This window comes from Rhinolophus sinicus, linkage group LG11 (genome assembly GCF_036562045.2).
Source record: "Rhinolophus sinicus isolate RSC01 linkage group LG11, ASM3656204v1, whole genome shotgun sequence".
Classification (NCBI taxonomy): domain Eukaryota; kingdom Metazoa; phylum Chordata; class Mammalia; order Chiroptera; family Rhinolophidae; genus Rhinolophus; species Rhinolophus sinicus.
This window is the reverse complement of record NC_133760.1, coordinates 9,292,389-9,316,360: the sequence shown is the minus strand read 5'-3', so window position 1 is coordinate 9,316,360 and position 23,972 is coordinate 9,292,389. Positions and strand designations below refer to the sequence as shown.

Genomic DNA, 23,972 nt, shown 5'->3' with positions numbered 1-23,972 from the left:
GGTGAGTTGCATTTTCTGGTTGGGCCCTCCTGCTATCTTTGCTGTAGTTCAGGGCCCAAGCACTCTAGCACTCTCCTTCCCCACCCTCGGAAATTCCAGAGAGCTTCCTCCTTTTTCACTGCATGTCAGTCAGGCTGGCACCTCTCTGTTTCATGCATATCCCCCCTGTGGAGGGTAGGCTCTACGGTGGCCTCCGTAATCCCCACCTCCTGGTACTCATGCCCTTATGTTATGCCCCTCCCCTTGAGGGAGACCTGTGACTTGCCTCTACCATGATTGTATGTATGTGATTCTGCTGTGTAAGATCGTGACTTCTGTCTTGGCTTAAAGAAGCAAGATGCAGTGTTGTGAGCTGTCTCTGGAGAGGCCCACATGGCACAGGGCTGAGGGTGGCCTCCAGCTGACAGCCAGTAAGAAACTGAGGCCCTCGTTATGACAGCCTGCAGGGAACTGAAGGCTGAGCTTGGGAGTGGATCCTTCCCCAGTCAAGCCTCAGATGAGACCTGAGCCTTGGCTAACACCTCGATTACAGCCTTGCAGAAGACCCATCTAAGCAGTGCCTGGACTCCTGACCCACAGAAACTGTGAGGTAATAAATGTATATTGCTTTAATCTGTTAAGTTTGTGGAAATTTGTTATGCAGCAACAGATCACTAATACACCCGCCTCAGGGCCTTTTGACTTGATGCCCCTCCACTTGGAATGTCCCACTCCAGACCCTTTGCGTGGTTTGCTCCTTGTCATCCCTCCAGAATACAGCAGACACTGAATTGGCAGTCCTGACACCTTTCCCCTTATCTTCTCCCCCTTGCCTGCTTCTATTGAAGAGACTGGGAAGGGTAGCACCTCACTTTCTCAGCCTTCCTGGTAACAAGGAATACCATGGGACAGCTTTCTGGCCAAAGACACATAAGAGGAAGTTTGGTGAGTGAGATTTCTAAGAAGAGCTTGCTCTACTGATAAAGGGAAACAAATATGGCTCCCCTCGCGAGACCTCATTAAAAAAAGGGACCTAGGAGGCTAAGTTTGTATCAGTTCATAGCCGATTGGAGAGCTGACAAACCTAAACACAACCCGTACAAAGGCTTGAGCCAGTCTGATTCTCCTCTGGGGAATCTGAACCTAGAAACCCTTAAATAGTAGTAGAGGGTATTGTTATTTATAATCTGAAGTTATAGAGGAGGAAAAACCAGGCAACTTACATAGGAATTCAATCTGGACTGAGAAGAATGGAACAAATTCATAGATCAGAAAAAATGAGCAACCACGTAAGAGAGGACATCTTCCTGATAACCTTCTAGTCCCCATGGGACTCACAAGGAATTTCTAAAATTGAGTTATCTGAGATGCCCCGATGTTCCCCCCGTCAATCCCTGTTTTATCTGAACTACTTTCAGAGGGTTTGTCTTTCTTATTAAAAATCCCTGACTAAGATGCATAGGACATTCACGTCTTTCGAGAATGGTTCATGTCAATTGGGCTACAGTATGCCAGCCTCTAATCTATCCTCCATGGTAATTGATCTGCCTGCTGGAATAACAGGGAACGGGACAATGCAGGGAAAAGAAAGAAGGAAATGGAGAGAAAAGGAAGCGAATGGAGAAGAAATCCATAGCATGAGAAGTGGAATGCAGTGGTGTGAAATGAAAGCCAATCAAACGGAAATAAATGTAAACAGGGACATTGGATAGAGAAGCACTGAGTGGGTAGGAAATAGAGTAGATGGACTGGGCTAAATGTATAGATGAAAAGAACAGGAATGAAATGGGATGGGAAGGAAAAGACTGGAAATGAAATAAAGTGATGGGATGGAAATGGGTGACGTGGAATTGAAAAGGTTTTTAAAGGGAAATTCTCTCGATAGCTTAACAGGTTCTTCAGCAAGGAGGAAAAAGCAGATTGGTGACAGCTCTCAACCTCTCCGATGATTCTGTGTGACATACAAATACCTCATAGTTTGACTCCATGTTTCCTTTTGGTAGCGTGGGGACTGATGGATGCAATGTAAGTTTGGGCAATGGCTTGGTGGGGCTGTGAGAATAGCCCCCAGGGGTTTCTGAAGGCAGCTCCTTCTGCAAGTGAGCAGAGAGGTAGGTCAGGGTCCACAGGCACAGGTTGCTTAGGATCACAGCATCTGGAAAATGCTAACTTGTATTCTTCAGAGACCCGGAGAGGAAGAGATTCACCCAGGTTCTCACAAAGAATCAGAAGCAGAAGTAGGGTGAGGACCCAGGTCCCTGCCCCTGGCTCAGAACTCTTTCCTTTCACCTGGCTACCTCTGCAACTTCTCCAAAACTTCCTTTGCACCCCACACATGCTAGGCCAGTGCCAACTCATTTGCATTCCACTTCCAAGCCCTGGAAGGAACACATAATAGGAGCCAGAGTCCTAGAATATGACCCAGGTTCTTGTGCAGCCATGGGCCACTTCCTCCCCATCCTTGCCCTGCAATGCACAATAACAATTTAGACAAGATGGTTTCTCAGGCTTGTCAAATATAAAATTCTAGGATTGTAGTCCCTCTGCAGCTTCTATAATCAAACCCAGCAGAGGCAACATACCTCATAAAACTGCTCAGGGGGGTCTGGTGGCAGCATCTGGAGGCAAAGAAAGAAGTGAAGAGGGCTTGGGGCTTGGAATGGGGGGCACTCCCAGAAATTCTTAGAAATAGCATTGGCCTCAGAAGGACTTACAGCCCTTCTAATTCCCAGAGGGGCTCAAGGTTAGGTATTGTCACATTGAAGAATAAGAAGACAAAGAGAAGAGATGGAAAAGCCAGGGAGGGTCTTGGGATCCCCAAAGAAGGCAGAAGGCAAAATGCAGAAAGACCCAACTGGCACTGGGTATGCTCAAGAGAACATGCGCGACTCCCCTCAGCCCAAGAAACAGGACTGGAAGAGCCCTGTTGGTCTGGGGAAGGGCCAGACAGTTGGGATAGCAGGGAGGGTCCCTCTGGAGCATCACCCACCTTTTTGACTCTGATCTGTCCCTGAGATTCAGGTATATTGGCATACACAAGCCTCGGCCAGTCTAGAGAAAGTGAAAGACAGTCCCACGATGGAGTTAGGAGCAATATGCAGGAAGGGTTGTTTTTCCAGGTCACTCTTACCCAGAAAGGAGATGGCAGAAACCTTCCTTCCTTTCTCCCCAGGACTCCCAATCACATCTCCAACAAGTTATGGGTAAAATAAGGCTATTTGATGACATGGATGAAGACAGAAATCTAACACCTAGCCCCCGCTGTGCCAGTGGGTCCCCGGTAGTGTGGGGTTATCCTTTATCCTTCCTGGCCTTGGTTTTCCTTTCTGTAAGATTGAGCTGGATTGGACAATCTCTAGAGGACTTCCATCTCGTGAGGCTCATCCTTCCAGAATCCTAGGCCAGAGATGGCAAAGACGTTTCACTTCGCTTTTGGTCAACTCTTATACATCAGTAGAGGGTGCCTGGGGCACTGTGCTGAGATGGATTACAAGGTTGATTTGGGATTCAGCAGGGAGGAGTATTGTGATTGGTTCTCTCTGTCTACAGCCATCAATTAACAAAGTTTTCTGAGAGTAAAGGAGGAGAGAATGGCAGCTCAATGCCCTATTTTTGCTGTGGCTGTGGGAACAGGCAGAACTCCTCAGAGTTCTTTTCTCCTATCTCATCCATTTTCCAGATAGGGACACTGAGGCTCGGAGAAAGCAGGGTTTACCCATGATAACATGGGACCTGGTGGCAAAGCTGGGACTAGAGGCCTGGGCTCACAGGACCCGCCTTTTCCCCACCCCTTACCTCTTTACTGGGCATCAGCTACGAGGTCACTTACCAGAACTGAGCTCTCCAGCATGCTCCTTCTCAGAGGTGGGTGTCATGGCCTCATGGATGGGGCCTTCTGCTGTTTCCTTTGAGGGCCTGAAACACCAAAGCCCTCATACTTCTGTGTATCTAGTCTTTCCCATCTCCACACACTCTGCCTATGTCCCATGTCTATTCTTGGGCAATGCCCCAAACCCTCTGAATTCTCTATGTGCCACAGACACAGCTCAGCACCATGGTCAGCAACACTCAAACAGGCAGGACCCCTGCAAGCCACACACCCCCCTTCCCCATTCCCAGTGTTACCATCCAATATGTATGATGTAGAGGAAACAGCCCAGCCCTGTGGACAGGACAATGACAGTCAGGATCCCAATGGTAATGCCGGCGATGGCCCCTGAAGACCAGGACGACTGGGAATCTGGGTAAGGAGAGAGAGAGAATCAGGACCCAGGCCTGACACACCCTCATCCCTGTCCCCAGCCCCATTCCCAAGCTTGTGGCTTCACCTCCAATTCATTTGATGAGCACTGGTTTTCCAATCACTGGGAGACAGCAGTTTGGTAGTAGCATGATAGCTGGAGTCAAACGGCCTAGGTTCACATCTCAGCTGTGTAAACTTGACCATGCTACTTACCCTCTCTGTGCTTCAGTTGTCTCTACTATAAAATGGGGATAATAAGGCCTATTTCCTATGCTTGTGTTGGTGTAATGATTGTATTGCTTAGGATGATGGATCCAATATGGCTTTCAGAGGAAAGGGCTTTGACAAGCAGAAACCTGGCTTTATCCCAAGTGACTCTCTGGGGCCCTATGACCACGGACAAGGAGCTTCCCTTTCTGAGTCTTCTCATCTCCTCAACGGCAAAGTGAGGGAAATTGTACCCACTGCACAGGGCTGTTGTGAAGACGAAATGGGGTCATGAATGTTAACGCTGGGCACACAGGAGGTGATTGATTAATAAATGGCAGTAGTTGTCATGACAGTGGCCTGCTGTTTGCCCATCCTGCTTCTGCCCAGAGCCATTCTCAAAAGGGTGAAGTCCAGCCACCAGGATTGAGAAGGCAGCCACGAGGGTCAGGGGTATGAGGAACAGGTTTTTCTTTGGGAGGGCAGAGGGGGCTTCCTGGATGCCTCAGGGATTCTTAGTTTCATTCTCTGAGCCTCCATGTTTCTATGTCAAACAAGCATAATGATTCATAACCCTGTAGGTGTTTGAGTGGATTAAATGAGATCACATGTGAAGGTACCAGTACAGTGCCTGACACATAGTAGGGCCTCAATAAAAGGTGATGGTGGTGGTGATGGTGGTGGTGGTGGTGGTGGTGGTGATAGAAGTTGCCATCCCCCTGGCTCTAAGCTCCAAGAGCCCTTCATACACGATCTCATTCAAATCCTACAACACCCCCATGAGCGTCAACTGAACTCACTGCTACCACCTCTGAGCCTCTGTTTCTCCATCTATCAGACGGACTTCACAAGCCCAAGGGATTGTTCTGAAGATTAAATGAGGTCATTTGGGAAGCCACATGGGGTCTCTGCTGAGTGGACAACTGAGAACATTGCTCTTGAGGCAGCCAGCCTGGTTTCAAACCCTAGAGACAGGACTTGAGTCTCTAGGTCTCAGTCTCTCCTGTATGATGGAGATACCAACAGGCCTCATAGCTGGCAGGCAGAGAGCACCCAAGAAATATTTGCTGGTATTATATATAGAAAGACTTGCTTCAGGCATGTGCCACAGGCTCAGTAAAGAATAATTTTATTTGTTTAACAAACACAATATGCCAGGAACTGCCATAGAACTTTACAAATGTTGGTTAATCTTCAACAAACCTGTTTTATATATATGCATAATTACTATGTTTGTTTAACAGACAAGGAATTGGAGGCCCAGAGAGGTTAAGTAGCATGCCTAAGGTCACACAGCTAATAAGCATCGGAGCCAGGATGTGAACCCTGGCGAATAGGGACACTGTGTTGCCCTCTCAAGCACATAAGACAGAAATACAGGCGCTCACTGCCAGTCACACCCAATTGCTATTAATATAATTAATTCCTGAATCCCCCTACCAGCTCATTCCTTCTCTCACTGGCTATCTTCCTGACTCACTGTGCTTCTAAACAACAAAGGTGGGCATCACAAACCCCATTTACAGGTGGGAAAATGGAGGCTCAGGGCAGTCTGGAGAGTTTTCCAGGGCACGCAGCTAGGAAGTAGACGTTCTAGGGCCTGAGCGTTAGGGATTGGGATTGACCGACTTCGGACTGGCAACCTGCCCACGCAGTACACTCATTCCCACAGCCTCGCCCATGGTAAGGGAAGACTAGATCTCCGGGACCCGCATTGGGGAAAGCCACTTGGACCCCGGGGGAAGGTGGTACACCTGAAGGACTCACCTACCACTCTGACCAGGACCAAGGTGGAGCGGGTCAGGCGGGTCAGAGGGTTGAGGGCCGTGCAGTTGTAGATCCCCTGGTGTTCCCAGGACAGGGCCGCAATGGTCAGCGTTCCCCCCATATACACAGTGGTGGAGTGCTCAAAGGTCCAGCGGTACTCGGCACTGGGCTGGGACTCAGCCCGACACTGCAGGGTCAAGCTGGAGTTGAGCTCCGCCGTGACGTCGCTGACCACCCCAGACCCCGGCCCCATGGTGATGTCCACTCGGTCAGGGCCATCTGTGTGCAAAGCCAAACGTTATGCACCTGTCCTCCACTGGCGAGTTTCCTATTCTGCCCTGTTCGCTTCCACATTGGACGTTTTGCCTTTTTTTCCTTTCTCAGTTCTAACTCAGATAATTTCAGGTTATACCCTGGAAAACAAAGGCTCTTCTAACTGCTGGACCCTCAGCTAGATAAGAAATAGAAAATGCCCCCTTTCCTCCTTAGCTGCCTAGCATAGGTTGATAGATTGCAACATGAAGTGGGGGGAAAAAATCAAAATAAAAACCCCTGCCCTTGAAAAAGCAAATTCTTACAAAGGAGCCTCGTAAGACATCCAGGCTTCAGAAACTGTTGCTGTGTTCTATGAACGTAGCCCCTAACTTCCAAAAAGTTGATAATTCAGATGGAATTTCTTATTTAACAACACATGGGTCTGTAACAATATTTAATTTTCCATCTGTGTATTCTCAACACTTGTGGATTTTCTTTGTAAAGAAAGAGCACTTGGCTCTCCTCCCACACACGAAGGAAACTAATGAAAAAGCTGTAGGCTTTCTTAAGCAAACTAAGAGTCTGAGTCTTGTCTTATTTAAATTAACAAGAACAACTGGAAAGAAGGATGAAAAGGGTTTCTAGTTGGCACATTCCAGAAGAGGAGGAAAATTCTGCCCTTTCCCGCTCCTAAATATCCTTTGAATCTGTTTGTTTCTTCTCGTCCTAACCCCGGGGCCACCAGGGCGCCTCATTTGTACCCACCGTGGTCTCCCCATCCTGGTCTCAAATCCTCCACACAGCAGCCAGAGGGATCTTCCCAAGTATAACCTTGACACTCTCCCTCCCTTGCTCAGAACTCTCCATGGCTGCCCGGTATCCTTGGGACAAAGCCCATAGGTGACAAGTTCATTCACAGTCTGGCCCTTGCAGCCCCCTGCAGCCCCTCCACTCACCTCTCCACACCTACTATGCTCCATCCAGGAATAAGCTCCTGCTGTGACAGTCCATCCTTCTCATGGTCCCTCTTACCTCAAAGCCACCAATACTCTCTTCCTTCTTTGGCATGCTTTTCCCTGAGTCTGCTCCACCTCCCTAACTTACTGGTCCTTTCAGCTCTCATGACAGACACCACCTCTCACGCTAAGCCTTCCTACAGCCCCCAGACTTCAGAAATTGTTGCTGTGTCCTGCGGGGGTTCCCCAAATCCTCTTGTCCCGTGGCAGCACTGATCACACTGTATTTTCTCTGCCTGCTCATTGCTCTCCCCATCCCGAGTCGGCTGTGAGCTCTGAAAGCTATGGCCATTATCAAGTGCCCAACGTGCGGCTCAGCACAGAGAGAACTAAATAGATATGTTTGGTTTAATGGCTGAAGTAGGAAAGAAAGCGGAGAGAGCAACAGAGGAGGAGAAAAAGGAGCAAAGCAATATATTTAACCCCTGTCTCTATCTCCCCAGCTATGTAACGTGTATAAAAGTAGACCCCTGTGTTAGCAGAAACCTCTTCTCCCCCAATCCTCTCCACCTCAGCTCATGGCTTTTACATTCTTTGAGTAGCTCAGACAAAAAACCTTGGACTCTTTCTTGTTTCCTCTCTCTTGCCCCTCATGTCAATCAGCAGCAAATCCTCTGAGCTCGATACTCAAAATACATCCATAGTAGGATCACTTCTCATCACCCACAGCTGCCACCCAGGCCCTGCCCCATTTCTGGATGGATTATGGTGGTCGGTCACCACCAGAGGGCGCCTTGCAGACCGCCTATAGCTGGAGATTAATTGACCAAGGGTCCAGCGGCTGCGCTTCGAAATCCACGCCCAGCCCTCCCGCGGGTTGCGCCCTGCCAATACCTGAATGTGTTGGGGAAACTGAGGCAGACGCCTTCCTGGGAGACATGGGTCTCCTGACAGAGTTGACAAAGTTCCTTAGACTACATGGCATTCTATACGCTTCCACCCAACCTTCCCTCCCTTTCTCCCTCACTCCTGGTCAGACTTACGTCTCTGTCTGATGGCTCCCCGAGACTTTCTGCGTTTCCCCTACTTTTTCACACAAGAGCACTCCCCTAATAAAATCCTGTGAGGATTTTAATCCCGCCTTGGGGTCTGCCTCTCAAAGGACCCGGATAAACACAACTCTTTCCATAACCTCCTCCCTCTCTCCTGCTTCTACCCCGTAGACAAAGAACAGAGAGACCCGTGACCGCTCTCCCTCCTCTGCCCAGAGCCTCTGTGGCTCCCAGCGCCCTCACCCTGGCCCATAAGGCCCTGCCCCCACCCTATCACCTCCAGAGCTCTTCTGTTCCACTCTCCCCCTAATTCACTTCTCCGTTACCTTGGCTTCCTTGGGGCCCTCTGACATGCCAAGTGCAGTCCCACCTCACTCACTGTTCCCTCCCCATGGAACTCGCTTCCCTTAGCTGCTTGCAGGGCTTACTCCCTGCCCCCCTTCTGTCTCTGCACAAACACCACCTCCTCAGGGAGGCCTCCCCCGACCACCCAGCTAAGACTGCAACACCGTCCCCCCTCTCAGCCCTCCCTGTCCTGCTCTCCCTGCTGCATGGTTCTCTTAGCCTTAGCCCCATCTGACACACCGTGTATCCCCCTTGCTTAGCTGTTTATGGTCCGTCTCACCCACTAGAACATGAACTCTGCGAGGGCAGGGGCTTTGTCTTGTCCATCACCCAGACATCCCTGGCACAGAGCAGGTATTCAATAATTCTGGAATAAATGGCTAGAAGGAAGAACTTAAAGCCAGGAAGGGAGGAAAGGAAGGTCCAGGCTTGGGGTGACTCACAGCTGATGGTCAGCCAGAAGGGCTTGCTTCGGGCCCAGCTGCCCCAGTTCCAGACCTCACACTCATAGGGCCCCGTGTCATTCCTCCCAAGGCTGTGGACGACCAGGGTCTTGTTGTCAGCTGACAGCACCAGGTGCTTGCTGGGAAGGAGGAGCTGGTCCTTCAGGAACCACTGGACTCGAACCCCCTCATGGGTGGTCTGACAGGTCAGGGCCACGGAGCTGGCATTCTCCTGGAGATTCAGGCTTGGGGACACAATGCAAGGCTTGGCCCGTCTTTCTGGAAAGAGGGAGAGATAGAGGATAGGGTTCAGGGACCCTTCCCCAGGCGGGACCCTCAGAGCTTTCCAAGGATGTAGGTGTATGTGTCGCGAGTGGTGTGTGTGAGTGTATGTGCCGTGTGTATGATGTATTATGTGGGTGGTACGTGTACGCTTTTGTGTACGAGTGTATGCTGTGTGACAGTTATATGAATATGTTATGGGTTTTATGTGTGTGTTTTGTGTGTGTGAGTTTGTGTCTGTTGTATATGTGTGTGTTGTATGTCTATGTTTTGTGACTGTGAGGTATGGGTGTTGTACATATGCACTTTGTGTGTGAGTGTGTATTGTCTATACATTTTTTCTGTGAGTGTATGTTGTGTGTCTGTGGTATTGTATATGTTATGTGTATGTGTTATATGGTGTACGTATATACTATGTATATGACTGTGTTGTGTGTGTAGTATGTGTATACAATGAGTGTGTGTATTGTGTCAGTTGTGTGCATGTGTTGAGGGTGTTGAATGAATAAGTGGTATTTTTCATGTTGTATATGAAAATGAGTGTCTGTGATGTGCGTGTTGTGTGTATATGTTGTGTGTATATGTATTTTATGTGAGTGTGTCATGGTTGTGATTTTGTTTGTTGTAGACGTGCCGTATGTGAGATATGTGTGTCTGTGTTTAATGTGTAGTATGTCATGTGTGTTGTATATGTTATGCAAATGTGTATTACTGTATGTACTTGTATGTGTTGTGGGTTTGTGTATATGGTGTGTATATGTGTTGTGTGTCTGAGATATGTTATGTACTGTGAATTGTGTGTTGTATATATCTGTTGTAAGCATGTTATATGTGTTTTGTGTGCGTGTGTGTGGCATGTACCTGTGGTATTGTATGTTATGTGTATGAGTTGTAGTATCTCTTGTGTGTATTGTGCACACGTGTGAGTGTGCAGTGCATATGTGATTATAATTTGTGTGTGTGACTCTATGTGTGTATGGGATGTGTGAGCATTGTGTTAGTGTTTGTATGGATAGAGAATCAACCCTCCAACTTCCAGACAATCAAATAATGGACAGCCCATAGACAGCCAACATGGTCTTGTGGAGGACATGCCACGCCAGGAGCCAGGTCCTTCTGTGTGGCCGGAGCCCTGCTCTGCCACCAGCTACTGCTCCGGGTCCTCCTCAAACTCTCAGGTATGGGTTTAGCTCTGATTCTCAGAGGAACAAAGCAGAGGGACAGGGAAAAGAGACTCACCAAGGACTCGGACTTTAAGAGCAGCCAAGAGGGACAGGTGGGTGGCACTGTTGGACACCAAGCACCTGTATGTGCCCTCGTGTTCCCTGGACACGGCATGGATGCTGAAGGTCCTCGTGGTGAGAGACAGGAGGGAGTCGTTGTGGAAAAACCAGGAAAAGGCAGGAGAGGGGTGAGACTGCACTTCCACTGAGAAGGTCACGTTGGAGCCCTCCATCACCCCAACCACCTCTCCGCTGAGTACACCAGACTCCAACTTGATTTCAATGGGGTCAGGACCATCTGAGAGGACAAGCACAATAGTAACATAATAGTAACATCAGCACCAGCTCTCTCTGAGGGTCACTTCAGGGGCCAATAAATATTAATATTTCTCTTCTCCCCACCCAAGCTCTGGAGCAATTACAAAGGAGATGCAGGAGTTTAACGGAGATTACATGTCAGCCTTATCCCTGGATAAAGCAGGATGGGAAGACAGACACATCTAAACATGTCTGCAAATGCTCTTTCCTTGCCTAGACCCAGGCAAGATTGTGGATCAAACATCCAAAGGTTAAGAAGCTGTTTTAGATATGTTAAGTTGGGTGTTTCCAGTAGACTCCAAGTAGAGACATCAAACAGCTGTACATCTGGAGTTCAAGGGTAGACCAGTGCATGTTTGGATGGTATTTAAAGCTGGGAGACTGAATGAGATCCCAGGGAAGTGGGTGTCAGTGAAGGACTGGGGAGAATGGAAAGGGACTCACAGTTCACCATCAGGAAGGTGGGATCACTGCTCTGGATCTGGCGGGCACCCCAGGCTTCACATTGGTAATTCCCGGTGTCCTCTCGCTGGACCGTGAGGATGGTGAGGGTCTTGCCATCCGGGGACAGCTGCAGGCGCTCATGGAACACCAGGGGGCGGTTGTTGGAGACCCAGTGGATGGTAATGTTGACGTCCTTGGTGTCACAGTAGAAGGTCACCTTTTCTCTGTGCTCTATGGCAATGCCCTGGCTGACTGAAATGGTGGGCTTGGCCAGCGTTTCTGCACAGGGAGAAAGAGGTGAGACACAGACAGAGGAAGACCAAGCAAGACATAGTCACAGAGAGATCCAGAGAGACAGGGATGGATTGGAATCACCAGAAGACACATGAGCTCAATGCCCAGCTGGGCTCAAATGTTAGATCTACTGCTCATTCTAGGTGTGACCTTGGGTAATTTACTTCCCCTTTCTGAACCTCATTACAAAAAGGATTGTATAAATAAAGTAGAGGGTCTGGGAAATGACAGCGGGTCAGTTAATATCAGCTGCCAAGAGAATCAAGCTTGTAACAGCAGTACCAGCCATGTCTTACTACCTACTTCTTAGCCAACCTTTCCCACCCCCGGCCATGACAGCCATAGTCCACCCTTTTATCCCTGCCCCAATACAATCAATCCCACCAGTTGTTGTCAGACCCTGGCTGGGCCCATCAGATTCATCTTGTTGGGACTTTGTACATGGAACCTCGATGGATGCTTGAGAATGACAGCCTTGTTTTCTGTGTCCACATCTCTGCATCTTCTATGAGTCTGGGGCATCCAAGGGGGTCCCAAACATAGACAGAATAACATCCTTCTCACTTTGGATGGTGTTAAGCAGATGGGCATCAGGGATGAGATGGGCTGCAGTTGGCAGACTCCACACTGTGAAAAGTGAGGCTGGTGGGGGAGACAGGAGGCATTCAGGAAGGGAGAGGTAGGTTGGGGGGTGTCCAGTTACAGTCTTCATAAGTAGAGGGAGGTCTGAGGTCACAGACATGGCACTCCATCCTTAGGGACTTGACTCCTACTCGCTATTTACTGGCTGTGTGACTTGTGGCATGTTTTTAATCTTCTCTGAGTCTCATTTTTCCCAGCTGTAAAATGGGTATAATCCTGGGGTTGTTGTGGGGTGATAATGAATACTGGCGAGCTGTAACTGGGCCGCCGGAGGGTCACTGTGCTCTCTCCAATGAGGCTCACTCTGGGGGAGATGCATGATCAGCCTCCCCACTCCACACAGAGGGAAACAGATGCTCAGAGAAATGAAGTCACTTTCCAAGACTATATAGTAAGTGGCAGAAGCCAAAGATACCAGGAGTGTCCAGTTTCCACTTGGCCATTCTGTGCAGTTTTATTCAGGCTCGAAGAGACTAGGGGCATGGGTGGGAACCCCCAACCCCGACTGCCATGCTCCTGTGCAGCTACCAAGACACACCCCTCACCCTTCCCATCAACCCAATTACCAGAGGCTGGCAGCCACGCTTCTCTCCACCCCTCAGGAGACCCCAATTTGGCCCAAGCACCACCCCATTCCCTGTTCAGTCAGAGTGAAGGGCATGGGCTGTTAGGATATTTGGAAGCAAATACGGACTCTGACACCTACTGCCTCTATTATCACGGGCCAGGGGCTTTCTCTTTGTGACTCTAGTGTCTTCAACTGCAAAATGGGGATAATAATAGAACTTAGTTCATCGAGTTCTTGTGAAGTCTGCTGAGTTTTCAGATGTGACACACTTAAAACAGTTCATAGTAAGTGTTCAGTCATTATTATTATTATTTCCTATGTCTGTATTTTCTGCCTCCAACGGTGATTTAGAGGTGAAGTCCACAGGCTCAGAGCCTGACTGCCTGGGTTTGAAGCCCAGCTTTGCCAATTTACCGGGCAAGTGAGTCTCAGTTCCCCCACTTGTAAAATGGGGTAATAATAGTTCCTGCCTCATGTAAAAATAAATGAAAAATGTGAGTGAAAGCATCAATGGTGGGCTCATCATACTTGTTAGAGGTAAATCTTGATAAAGATGAACTGGGACTTTAAGGAAACTAATCAGTCTGGGAGGTCTACGGGAAAAGCTGGGCTCCTTGAACTCTACGGTCCTAACTTTTCATAAAACTCTATGGTTATGACCTCCTGTTTCCCTGATATCTATCTATCTATCTATCTATCTATCTATCTATCTATCTATCTATCTATCTATCTATCTATCATCTCTTCCATCTTGGCATACAGCCAGAATTGCACGCGACTCATTGGGTCCGCACGTTCTCACACTGCTGCAGTACTAGTTCCTTTTCCCGAATAAATTATTTTGGTGACAGACTACCTAGTCGATGTTATTGTTCAGTCAACAATCTCCATTTGCGAAAAGCATTCATCTGGCCCCTTCCCCACTCCCCCACCCCCACCTCCTCCCCAGAGTGTCCTGTCTTCTGTGCACCAGGAGGAAACAAACCTTGCAGAGAAACACACAGGCCCTCTCTTTCTCCTCTCTCTCTCTCTCTCTCACTCTCTCTCTCCCCCCCAGGAGGACCCCAGAGCCCCTTCAGCCTACCAGGGTCAGACAGGAAGCTCCTCCCAGAGGGAAGAGCTGGCCTCAGGGCCACACAGCAAAGCCAGGCTGAGTCCTCCCCCCTGCACGCCACACATGGCAAAATCATTTCTTTGCCTCAGATACTTTAAGCATTAGTTTCACATCCATCCCCATCCTGATGTGGGACCTGGCCACTCAGAGCTGGCACAACCTCCCCCTTTCTCTCACTCCTGTCTGCCTGTTATGTTCCGGCTCTCCTCTACTTATCTCTCTCTGGGTCACACACACACAACCCCTCCACCCTCCACCCCCACCCCCATCTAAGGGGAGCAGGGCACTCACCTGAGAACAGGATTCCTGCCCAGTGGTGGCCCCATGAGTCAGCGGGCCCCATGGCCCCTAGCACCTGGCTTCAGTGTGCCCTGGCTTGCACACACACACCGTCCTCACTCCAGCTCCTGTCTCTTTCCCTCTGCAAAGTCACAGGCACTTTGATGACAGCAGCTCCCAGGACAGACTGCAGATGGTGGCAGGGGAGGAACTTTGGCCCCGCCTTCACTCTCCACCCAAAGGGCTCACTTTCCTTCCTCTGCCCAGCCCAGAGAGCAGGAGCCCCAGGAACGCTGGGGTTCCCCCAAGGTGGAAAAGGAAAAAGAAAACCCTGCCCTTTGGCCCTGGGTCCCCTTGAGAATGATGTCCCCTCTTCCTAAGACCCCTCCCCCCACCTCTTTTCTGGGATGCAGAGCAATCCGGGAGAAGGGGAGCCGAGGAAGGACAACTTGAGAATGGTCAAAGGGACCAGAAACTGAGATCGTGATGATCAACGGCAATGATAATAATAAAAACAATAATGGTGGTTCCTGGTTGTTGAGAGCTTAATAAAATCAGGTCCAGTGCCAAGCTCACCATAGGCAGCCTGGAAATATTAAATGAGCTGAAATAACACTTGTGATAAGGATTCCTGGTCATAAACAAAGGGTGAAAAGCACAGACTGAGCTGGGCCGGGAGAGCTCAGGGGGTACCTGACCCAGCCTGTGGGGAGGGAGCAGTGAGGACTCCCTGGAGGAGGGGACATCTGAGCTGAGAGCTGGAGAACATAGTAAAGTTCAACATATGAGGGTTGCTTTTTTCCGTTTAATTCCCTGTGGGCAAGACAAGCTGTTGGTCTTTGGGAGCACATACACCAAGAAGATTTAACATAATCACCTGGGTCAGGGAACTACAATTAATCCACGTATTCATTCATCCCTTTGCTCATTCATTTAACAAAGTCCATGAACTTCTCTTCTGTGCTGATCCCTGTGCCTAGTGCTGTTGGGGACATGGCCGCGACCAAGGCATCCCCAGCCTTTCCCTCATGAGCTCACATCCAGAAAGGGAGGCAGACCTTTCCCCGTCCAGTGACCAGTGGGCGGGGCGGGGGCGGGAGAGCGCAGCGAGGGTGCCTGACCTGGCCTGAGGATGGAGAGATGGCTTCCTGGAGGAGGGGACATCAAAACTGAGACCTGTAGGATGCAAGGGTGAGTCAGGGTGAGGCCGGGAGGCAGAGGGAGCAGCATGTGAGAAGTTGCTGAGTTTGAGGCACCGAAGGAAGTTCATGTGGCTCCAGAACAGAGGAAGTAGGAGGGTGGGGTGTTCAAGTCAAGGCTGAGACAACTCGAAAACGATGGCTTAGGGCATGAGGGGCACCTTGGAGAGTGGGGAAAAGATCTCAGCTTGCCCAGCTGCCTTAACTTGCTGCCCCGGGTTGGGTCCCAATCATTTCACAGGCAGTCACTACGTTTCTGCTCCAATGAAGCATGAGGCTGAGCAAATGGCTCTGGAGCCAGACTACAGGGATTCAAACCCTGGATCCTCCAATTGCTAATGCTGTGGCGTTGGGCACATCAGTTCCAAAGTGGCCATTTTCCTCAGCTGTAAGATGGAGAGGATGATGGGCTTGCCTCTTGGAAGGCTGCTGTCTGAGTTCTCCGTGTCCCCCACCCTCGCTGTGTTTTGTCAGGAAGTGACGTCACCCCTGTACGCTTCAGTGTTCTCAAGGGGGATAAACAGTCTCACCTCACAAACTGGCTGCAAGGATCAAATGAGTTAATGCTGGTGTCATGCAGGGTCTCTGGTCCCGCTCCCCACACAAGAACACAGGATATGGTGAGGCCAAAAAGGAACACCCACGGAGCCATAGGTAGGGGAGTCATACCACTATAGTCTCACTGGAGGCTGGAGCCACAGGACCTGCAACCTGCTGTCTGCTTTTCTGCCTGCCAACCAACCGACTCCCCTTGCTAGCTGCAATCCGCCCTGCTAACTGCAACCCGTGCTTGCTAGCTCAGCCACCATCTTCTTGCTAGCCCCCATTTTCTGCTAGTGTAGTCACAGCAGTTATATTAGTGGCCAGTGGCTCACTGGTTACAGCTGACAGCCAACTAGCCACAGCTGATGGCCATCCAATCACAGTTGATAGCTATTTACTACCTGAGCCAGCACCTTTCCATGTGAGGGCAAGAGTCTGAAAATTGTACTCTTGGCTGTGTCCCCACAATCCCCCTCCCCACCCTACCCTCTGCCCCACCCAAGAGGAACAAGCGTCACTGGAGTGAACTTCCCAAATCTGCCCCTTCCTACGGGAGCAGGGTTCTCTCTCCGTAAACTTCCACCCACCCACCCTCCCTCCCCATGGCAGGTTCCATGCTTTCGTGAGCCAGCAAGAAAGAGGAACTTTCTGGGCCCCTCCCTGTAGCACAACTTCTACTTTGTTTCTAACCGATGAAAATAAACCCAGATCCTTCCCACTTTCCCATCTCACCTAACAGTCTCAGCCATGCAGGCTGGTTCTAAGCCGTGTCTTCCCACGCATGACCTTGACTGACCTCCTAATCCACATGCCTCCTTCTGGCTGCCCTCCCCGCCATTCACTCAGCAAAAGTTTATTTGGCCCTAGTATGTGTTGGGCATTGTTTTGGGTGCTTAGGACACACCAGCAAATGAAACAAATACAGACCTCTGCCCTAAAAGCAATGACCTTTTATGCAGGGAAGGGGGAAGTGGAGGAAGACAGACAATGAGCAAGTGGCCACTTTCCTCCGCTGTAAGATGGAGATGATGATGGCCGTGCCTCTTGGAAGGCTGCTGTCTTCCAAGATACATGATCAATAACTGAATTTTCTATGATGTTACAACGTGATGAGTGTCATGGGGGGTCAGGACCAGGGCGTCAGGGTGGGCATGCGGTATGCAGGACTGAAGTGGGTGGTCTGGGTAGACCTCATAGAATTTTGAGCAAGAACAACTTGAAGGAGGTGAGAGAGTGAAACAGACGTCTGGAGGTTCCTAGAAATTAATCCACTTCTGAAAAAAAAAAAAAAAAATGGAGGCAGGATCCCAAGTAGCTATCCCCTGCTTCCTGCATTTAAATAACGATATGAGTTATTTATTTCCTATAAAATGTATCTGTACTAAATGACCACACACCTGGTGGCTTAAAACAACACATATTCCTTATCTCACAGTTCTGCAGGCCAGAAGTCCAGGTTAGCTCAGCTGGTTTCTCTACTGAACTCGATGTGTCTGTCGCCAGCTGGACTCTTCTGAAGCGGCTGTGGGAAGAATCTGCTCCCAAGCTTATTCGTGTTGTTGGCAGAATCCAATCCCCTGGAGTTGTGAGACTAGGGTCCCCATTTCCTTGCTGGTTGTCAGCTGTGGGCCGCCCTTAGCTCCTGAGGTTTCTCCCCTTGCACGTGAGCTTTGTATCTCAGAGCCAGCAACACGTGACAAAGCTTTCTCACACTTGGAATTTCTCTGGCTTTCTTTTCTGCCCCATCTCTCTACTGCTTCCAGCTGGAGAAAATTCCCTGCTTTGAAGGGCTCGTGTCTGTTGCCTGCACCCACCTGGGTAATCCAGGCTACTCTCCCTATTTGAAGTCTGTAACCTTAGTTACATCGGCAAAGTCCCTTTTGCTGTGTAACGTAACATGCTCACAGGTTCATAACATAATCACAGATTGGGGCAGGGGCATCTATTCTGCTTACCAGAATGACATGATGTGAGGGCAGGATGTCTAGAGTTGAGGCAGCCATCTTGAGACCATGAGGTAGGAAGCTGAAGAGGATATTCAATAAACTGAGGATGAATGGAAGGATTTTACTGCGCCATGCAATAAGCCTGGGGCACCTTGTAACGTAACAATTATGGTTTTGGTCACTCTGAGCCAGGTTATCGTTTGTTTGTAGCTGAATGCATCCTACTGGGTACCCTGTCCAGTCACCACTGGAACTGTTTAGAAGCCTAGAGTTTATGGGGCTTGTGTCCTTTGTCTTAGACAGTACTAAAATTTACTTTGAGAAGGAGCCTATGCAAAACTACTGCTCTGTTTAAAAAGATTCCTGTCTAGCTGCCTTCTACCGTGTTTCCCCCAAAATAAGACCTAGTTGGACAATCAGCTCTAATGCGTCTTTTGGAGCAAAAATTAATATAAACCCCATTTTATTTTACTATAAGACCCGGTCTTACATATTATATTATATTATATTATATTATATTATATTATATTAACCAGGTCTTATATTAATTTTTGCTCCAAAAGACGTATTAGAGCTGATTGTCTGGCTAGGTCTTATTTTCGGGGAAACACAGTATTTGATATGGGGAAACTGAGGTCCAGAGGGGAGAGTGAAGATTTTCTCCAGGGTCATAGAGCACCTGGGAAACTCAATTCCATACCGTTGAGTTTTTGTGCCTACTGTGTGGGAAAAGCAGGATCAGTATGAATGACAAGAGGAAGGATGCTGTATGAAATGACCCATGTGGTACAATCACAACATCTCAAAGACCTGACTGCAAGAATCTATAACCAAGAACCCCTGCACACACATCATCAGGGACCCCTGAAGCCACTGCACCAAACCTGTTGCCATCACTCATAGGGTAACACAGAAGACAGATGAAAGATTAGCCCACAGATACACAGACAGTTTCTTGAGCCCAGTGTCAGTATAGTAATAGGCACATCATCTCTCAGTCATGGTTCAACGGAGTAAACTTTCCTAGAAGCTTCTCTAGCTGAGATATTCTCCCCTGGCCGCTATAATAACTTCACCAACACTCTCCGAATTCTACTCCCTCCATCAATCACCACAGCGACCCACACACACCCCACCACACCCAGTCTGAGCCATGAGTTCTAGAACTTGGGGCACCACTAATTACCATATTTTGCCGTGTATAATGTGCACTTTTTGGACCAAATTTGCGAGGGAAAAATAAGGATGCACATGATACATGGGTAGTACTAATTCTGTATCTATATAAATATTTTTTTATTAGTTTCAGGTGCACAAGACAAAGCAAAACTTAGACGTTTATCATTTATATCCCTGACACTGTGTGAACCTCCCTCCCCCCATCCACTATCTCTCTGTACGTTCCCCAAATTAATTTTCAAAACCCCGTGGCCATCCTGTGGTTACTGACTATTTTCTAAACCTCTCACCTTCCTCTTATCCCCACCCCCCCCCGCCCCTCTAGCAACCCTCTGTTTTTCCTCTATGTCTCCAAAACTGTCTCTGATTAGTTCATTCACTTATTCTTTTCTTTAGATTCCGCATATAAGTGAGATCATATGGTATTTGTCTTTCTCTGTCTGACTTATTTCACTTAACATAATGTTCTCTAGGTCCATCCATGTTGTTGCAAACGGTAAGATTTCTTTCTTCTTTATGGCTGTGATATAAATATTTTTAATTCTTGTATTTATGCTTATGAATTAAAAGTGTAACTCTAGAAATCGATAACAGTAACTGTATGCAAAATAATACCCTGGAATACGATAATCAGTTTTGTTAACCTTACAACTAACTTGCAATGATGAAGAGTTCTTGGCTTCTATGATGTGTAAATATCTTAAATTTGTTACCGATACATACGATTTTTTGTACCTTGTATCCGTTCTTGTGTTTTGTAATTATTTGTTACATAAAATTTCTTGTACCATAATATGTTAAAAAATAAATTCTAAAATTCCTTTATAATACAAAAAACAAGTACCTAAATGTAAACAAATAAAAATTTGAATTAAAAAATTAAAATGAAAGATTTTTCCCCCTGAAAGTTTGGGCCAAAAATGTGGGTGTGCATTACACACGGCAAAAAATACGGTAGACAATAAAATGTATCAGATCTTCCGCATAGCCTGTTGCCTACAGGATGTTTTAAGTTTACCTTAAGATTATGTGTCAACGATTTTGTAAATTATTGCTGCTAGCTGTCATCCAGCAGCAAGGAAGAAAAGAGTTTCCAACCCTCCATAATTGAGCCAGCCATGAAACCTCCATTTTAAGGGAGATGGTAGGGACAGGAAAGCATGGATGAGGAAGAGGGGGAGGTCTGTGGCAGGAGAGTAAGACGCTCCCAAGAACTGAAGGCTGTTAGAGACAAACTGATGACATGAGGACATTAGCTAAAGTTGCCAAGGACCTGTATATACCCCTGTATGTCCTTTGAGAAAGGTGACGGAAGGTTGGGATTCCTATTTGAACGGTGAATTTTTTAATGGAGTTCTACTCTGGGACTAAGTCATATAAGCCATGGTTTCTCTAGGGTTACCCATGGTATGTAATAATAATAATAATAATAATGCATGAAAGAAGGTGTTCTCCATCCTAACACTTCTTAATTGGTGGGATACAGGTAGTGGAGGTGGCCTGTTAACCCACAAGGTACGTCTTACCCATTATGCAAACCTCTGAGTAAAGTTTGTTTCTTTTTAAAGGAAAGGGAGTGATTAGTAATCCTCTACCTTATATGCCAGTAACCTCAAATCTGTTAAAATAGCTGGCCTCTGCAACAAGCCCCAGTTTCTCCTTACTGGCTTTGGAAGGAGTTGGCGTCTTTGGGCAGGGTGCTAAAGGCTAGTCACAATGGGTTGACCTCTCCACCTCTCTGAAAAAAAAGCATGAAACCTTGATCAACTCTACCCAAGGGAGGAGCTTTCTGTCCTCGTCCCCACAGCCCAGAAATGCCTCAGCCTCCCCAGCGGTGGGACACCTGATTCCTAACTCAGGGTTAGCTGCTCTCATGCTCCGTTCAATTCCTTTTTTGCCCTAAAATTCGAAACACTGGGGCATCCTCCTGGATGCCCTCCTTTCCCTAACTCACCTCCAATATCGGATCAGTCACCAAATCCAGTGGGATCCATCTTTTAATTAACCCTGTTATCTGCCCCTTCTCTCCATCCCCATTACCTCTTCACCTTGGGCAACACGGCCATCTTCTCTCACCTGTCTCACCACCCCACCCTGGGCCCCCTGTCTCTAGACTCAGCTCCTCCAATCTGTCCAGTGCTGGCCACCTTCCCAAATCCCAGCGCTGAATTAGGATCCCTCCCTTCTAAAGAGAGGGCTCCAAGAACCCCCAGCTGACCCTACAGGAAGTCTGGGATGCCCCGTCTCTTCCCTGATCAGCCCATAGGGTGAGTATAACTGCTAATTCTGGCATCTGACACTTCATCGCCTGGGCCTCCCTCTTTAGTCTCTAGTCTCAGCAAATTCCCTGCGCACACAGTGGGAGGGTCCTGAGAGCCTGTTTTCCTGTTTTCCCAAAAATAAGACCTAGCTGGACCATCAGCTCTAATGCGTCTTTTGGAGAAAAAATTAATATAAGACCCGATAGTATATTATATTATATTATACCTGGTATTATATTATATTATATTATACCCAGTTTTATATTATATTATATTTATTATATTATATTATACCCAGTATTATATTATATTATATTATATTATATTATATTATATTATACCCGGTCTTATAGTAAAATAAGTAAATAAGTATATTATATTAATTATATTATATTATATTATATTATATTATATTATATTATATTATATTATATTTATTATATTATATTTATTATATTATATTATATTATACCCAGTATATTATATTATATTGTATTATATTAATATAAGACCCGGTCTTATTTTACATACTGTAAAATAAGACCGGGTCTTATATTAATTTTTGCTCCAAAAGACACATTAGAGCTGATTGTCCGGCTAGGTCTTATTTTCGGGGAAACACAGTAGATGCATTTTGGAGATTGTTTTTTCTCTAAAAGAACTTGCATCCTTACCTTGATGAACTGAACTTCACAGGATTCCTGAGCTAGAGAGAAGGTATAAATCTCAAGACGAGGGTGGGAAAGGTGCCGGCCTCTGTGGGTAAGTAAAACCCACCCACCTTCAAAACGAAGGGAAAGTTTTCTAATTTAAGGATGATGCCGAGGTCCCTGAGAACCTTGAAGTTAGAGCAAGCCTCATGATGTTCTGGTTGGTAATGATGGAGTCCATCCCAGCAAGTGGAGCATATCTGGCGTCTATCCACATGCGCGCAGACGCGATGTAGTCAGGTGGCATCTTCGTCCCAGCTCCCCACCACCCGCCTCCAGTCTCTATGTGTTTGAGGGAGCCCTGCAGCAGAGTGGACAAGGGCCCAGGCTCTGAGGTCAGACAGAAATGGGTTCAAAGCCCAACTCCTCCATTTGCTAGCTGTGTGACCTTGAGCAAGAGACGGAACCTCTTTAAGTCTCAGTTTCTTCTTCTGCGTAATGGATGTAACCATGGTCCCATCCTCTCAATGAAATAATGAGAGAGGCTACACCTAACAGCTCAGCAGAGGGCAAGATTAATTTTTAAATTAACTTAAAGCTAGTTAATTGATTCATTAAATTGATTATCTTTTTCCATTTGTATTTTCCCTTACACAGGGACAAGAATCAACTCTAACTCCTTCTAATAAACCCACTGATGGAGGCCCTATTATCAGCCTCAATCTACAGATAAGGAAACCAGGACCAGGAAGTTAAAGAACTTACCCAAGGTGACAAAAGCCCAGAAGTGCTGAAGCAGGGAATTGAACCCAAGTCTCTGAGTGTGAGGCAGATGGCATATGAGGTCAAGTGCAGGTCCTGTGAGACCCTGGCCAAGCCTCTCTGATTCTCTGAGCCTCAGTTTTCCCTTCCTCTCAAGTGGAAAGATTAAAACACACAGCATCTTCCTGAAGCAGATGGGAGAATTTCATGAGTAAACCCGGAACGGTGCCTGAGGAACAGTTAGTTCTTTGTAATTTAGCAAGTCATATTTATGATTAACAATGATGCAAATATAGTATTATAATAGCTAGAATTTGGTGGGTGCTATGTAATGTTAGTTGTAATTAATTATGTTTATTTTAACAATATTATTACTAGTAGATAGATTTAGCGACCATTCACCATTTGCAGACATTGGCTAAGCCCCAAGTGATGCCAGTGAATTGTCACAACTACAGGTAATAAATAGTAGCACTGACAAGGGTGACACTTAGAAGAGAAAAATACTTAAAATCCCTAATATATAAAGACCACCTGAACAGCAATAGAAAAAAAGAAAAACAATAGCCTTTTTAAGTGGGTAAAATATGCGAACAGGCAATTCAAATGTGAGTAGAGGTGGGTGGGTGGCCCCTCGCTCCTCACTGCTGCTTCCGGACCAGGTAAGGTCCCATGGAAGGTTCTCTGACCTAACATTCCAGCTCACTTATTCATCCGTCAGCTGGTGGAAATGTATGAAGCCCATGTATCAGGCTTTTTATTTCTGCTGTTAGATTTTTCATAACAAATGCTTTGGTTGGATCGTCTTTATGGCGTGTTCCTCCAGCTTCATGTTTCCTATAACCCTGTTTCCTCTCCTTGAGGATATCAAGCTTATTTTACTTCTGGTTTTGTCTGCTCCAGGTGTTCTGCTGTTGGGAATAGGTGATTCATCCTCTCCTTACAATAGGCCGTTAGCTCTCCCTTTATTCTGTAGTGTTAATTCTCCTAACATGCACTTGGAATTGAGGTTGGTCTATCT

The 23,972-nt window shown here is 47.3% G+C and overlaps 1 protein-coding gene across 1 annotated transcript in view; it reads right to left on the bottom strand.

Annotated features, from left to right (window-relative positions):
• ZNF180 (zinc finger protein 180) overlaps positions 1 to 14,604 on the bottom strand; it is a 41,638-nt gene extending 27,034 nt beyond the window's left edge. Inside the window, exons 1-11 of the mRNA XM_074314170.1 lie at positions 14,424 to 14,604; positions 12,373 to 12,450; positions 11,515 to 11,793; positions 10,769 to 11,050; positions 9,248 to 9,526; positions 6,197 to 6,475; positions 4,105 to 4,219; positions 3,809 to 3,894; positions 2,969 to 3,030; positions 2,562 to 2,597; positions 1,950 to 2,072 (exon numbers count right to left, since the gene is read on the bottom strand). Coding sequence (XP_074170271.1) covers positions 1,950 to 2,072; positions 2,562 to 2,597; positions 2,969 to 3,030; positions 3,809 to 3,894; positions 4,105 to 4,219; positions 6,197 to 6,475; positions 9,248 to 9,526; positions 10,769 to 11,050; positions 11,515 to 11,793; positions 12,373 to 12,450; positions 14,424 to 14,475 — 1,671 coding nt within the window. The 5' untranslated portion in view covers positions 14,476 to 14,604. The remainder of the gene's footprint in view (positions 1 to 1,949; positions 2,073 to 2,561; positions 2,598 to 2,968; positions 3,031 to 3,808; positions 3,895 to 4,104; positions 4,220 to 6,196; positions 6,476 to 9,247; positions 9,527 to 10,768; positions 11,051 to 11,514; positions 11,794 to 12,372; positions 12,451 to 14,423) is intronic.
• Positions 14,605 to 23,972: the final 9,368 nt, after the last annotated feature.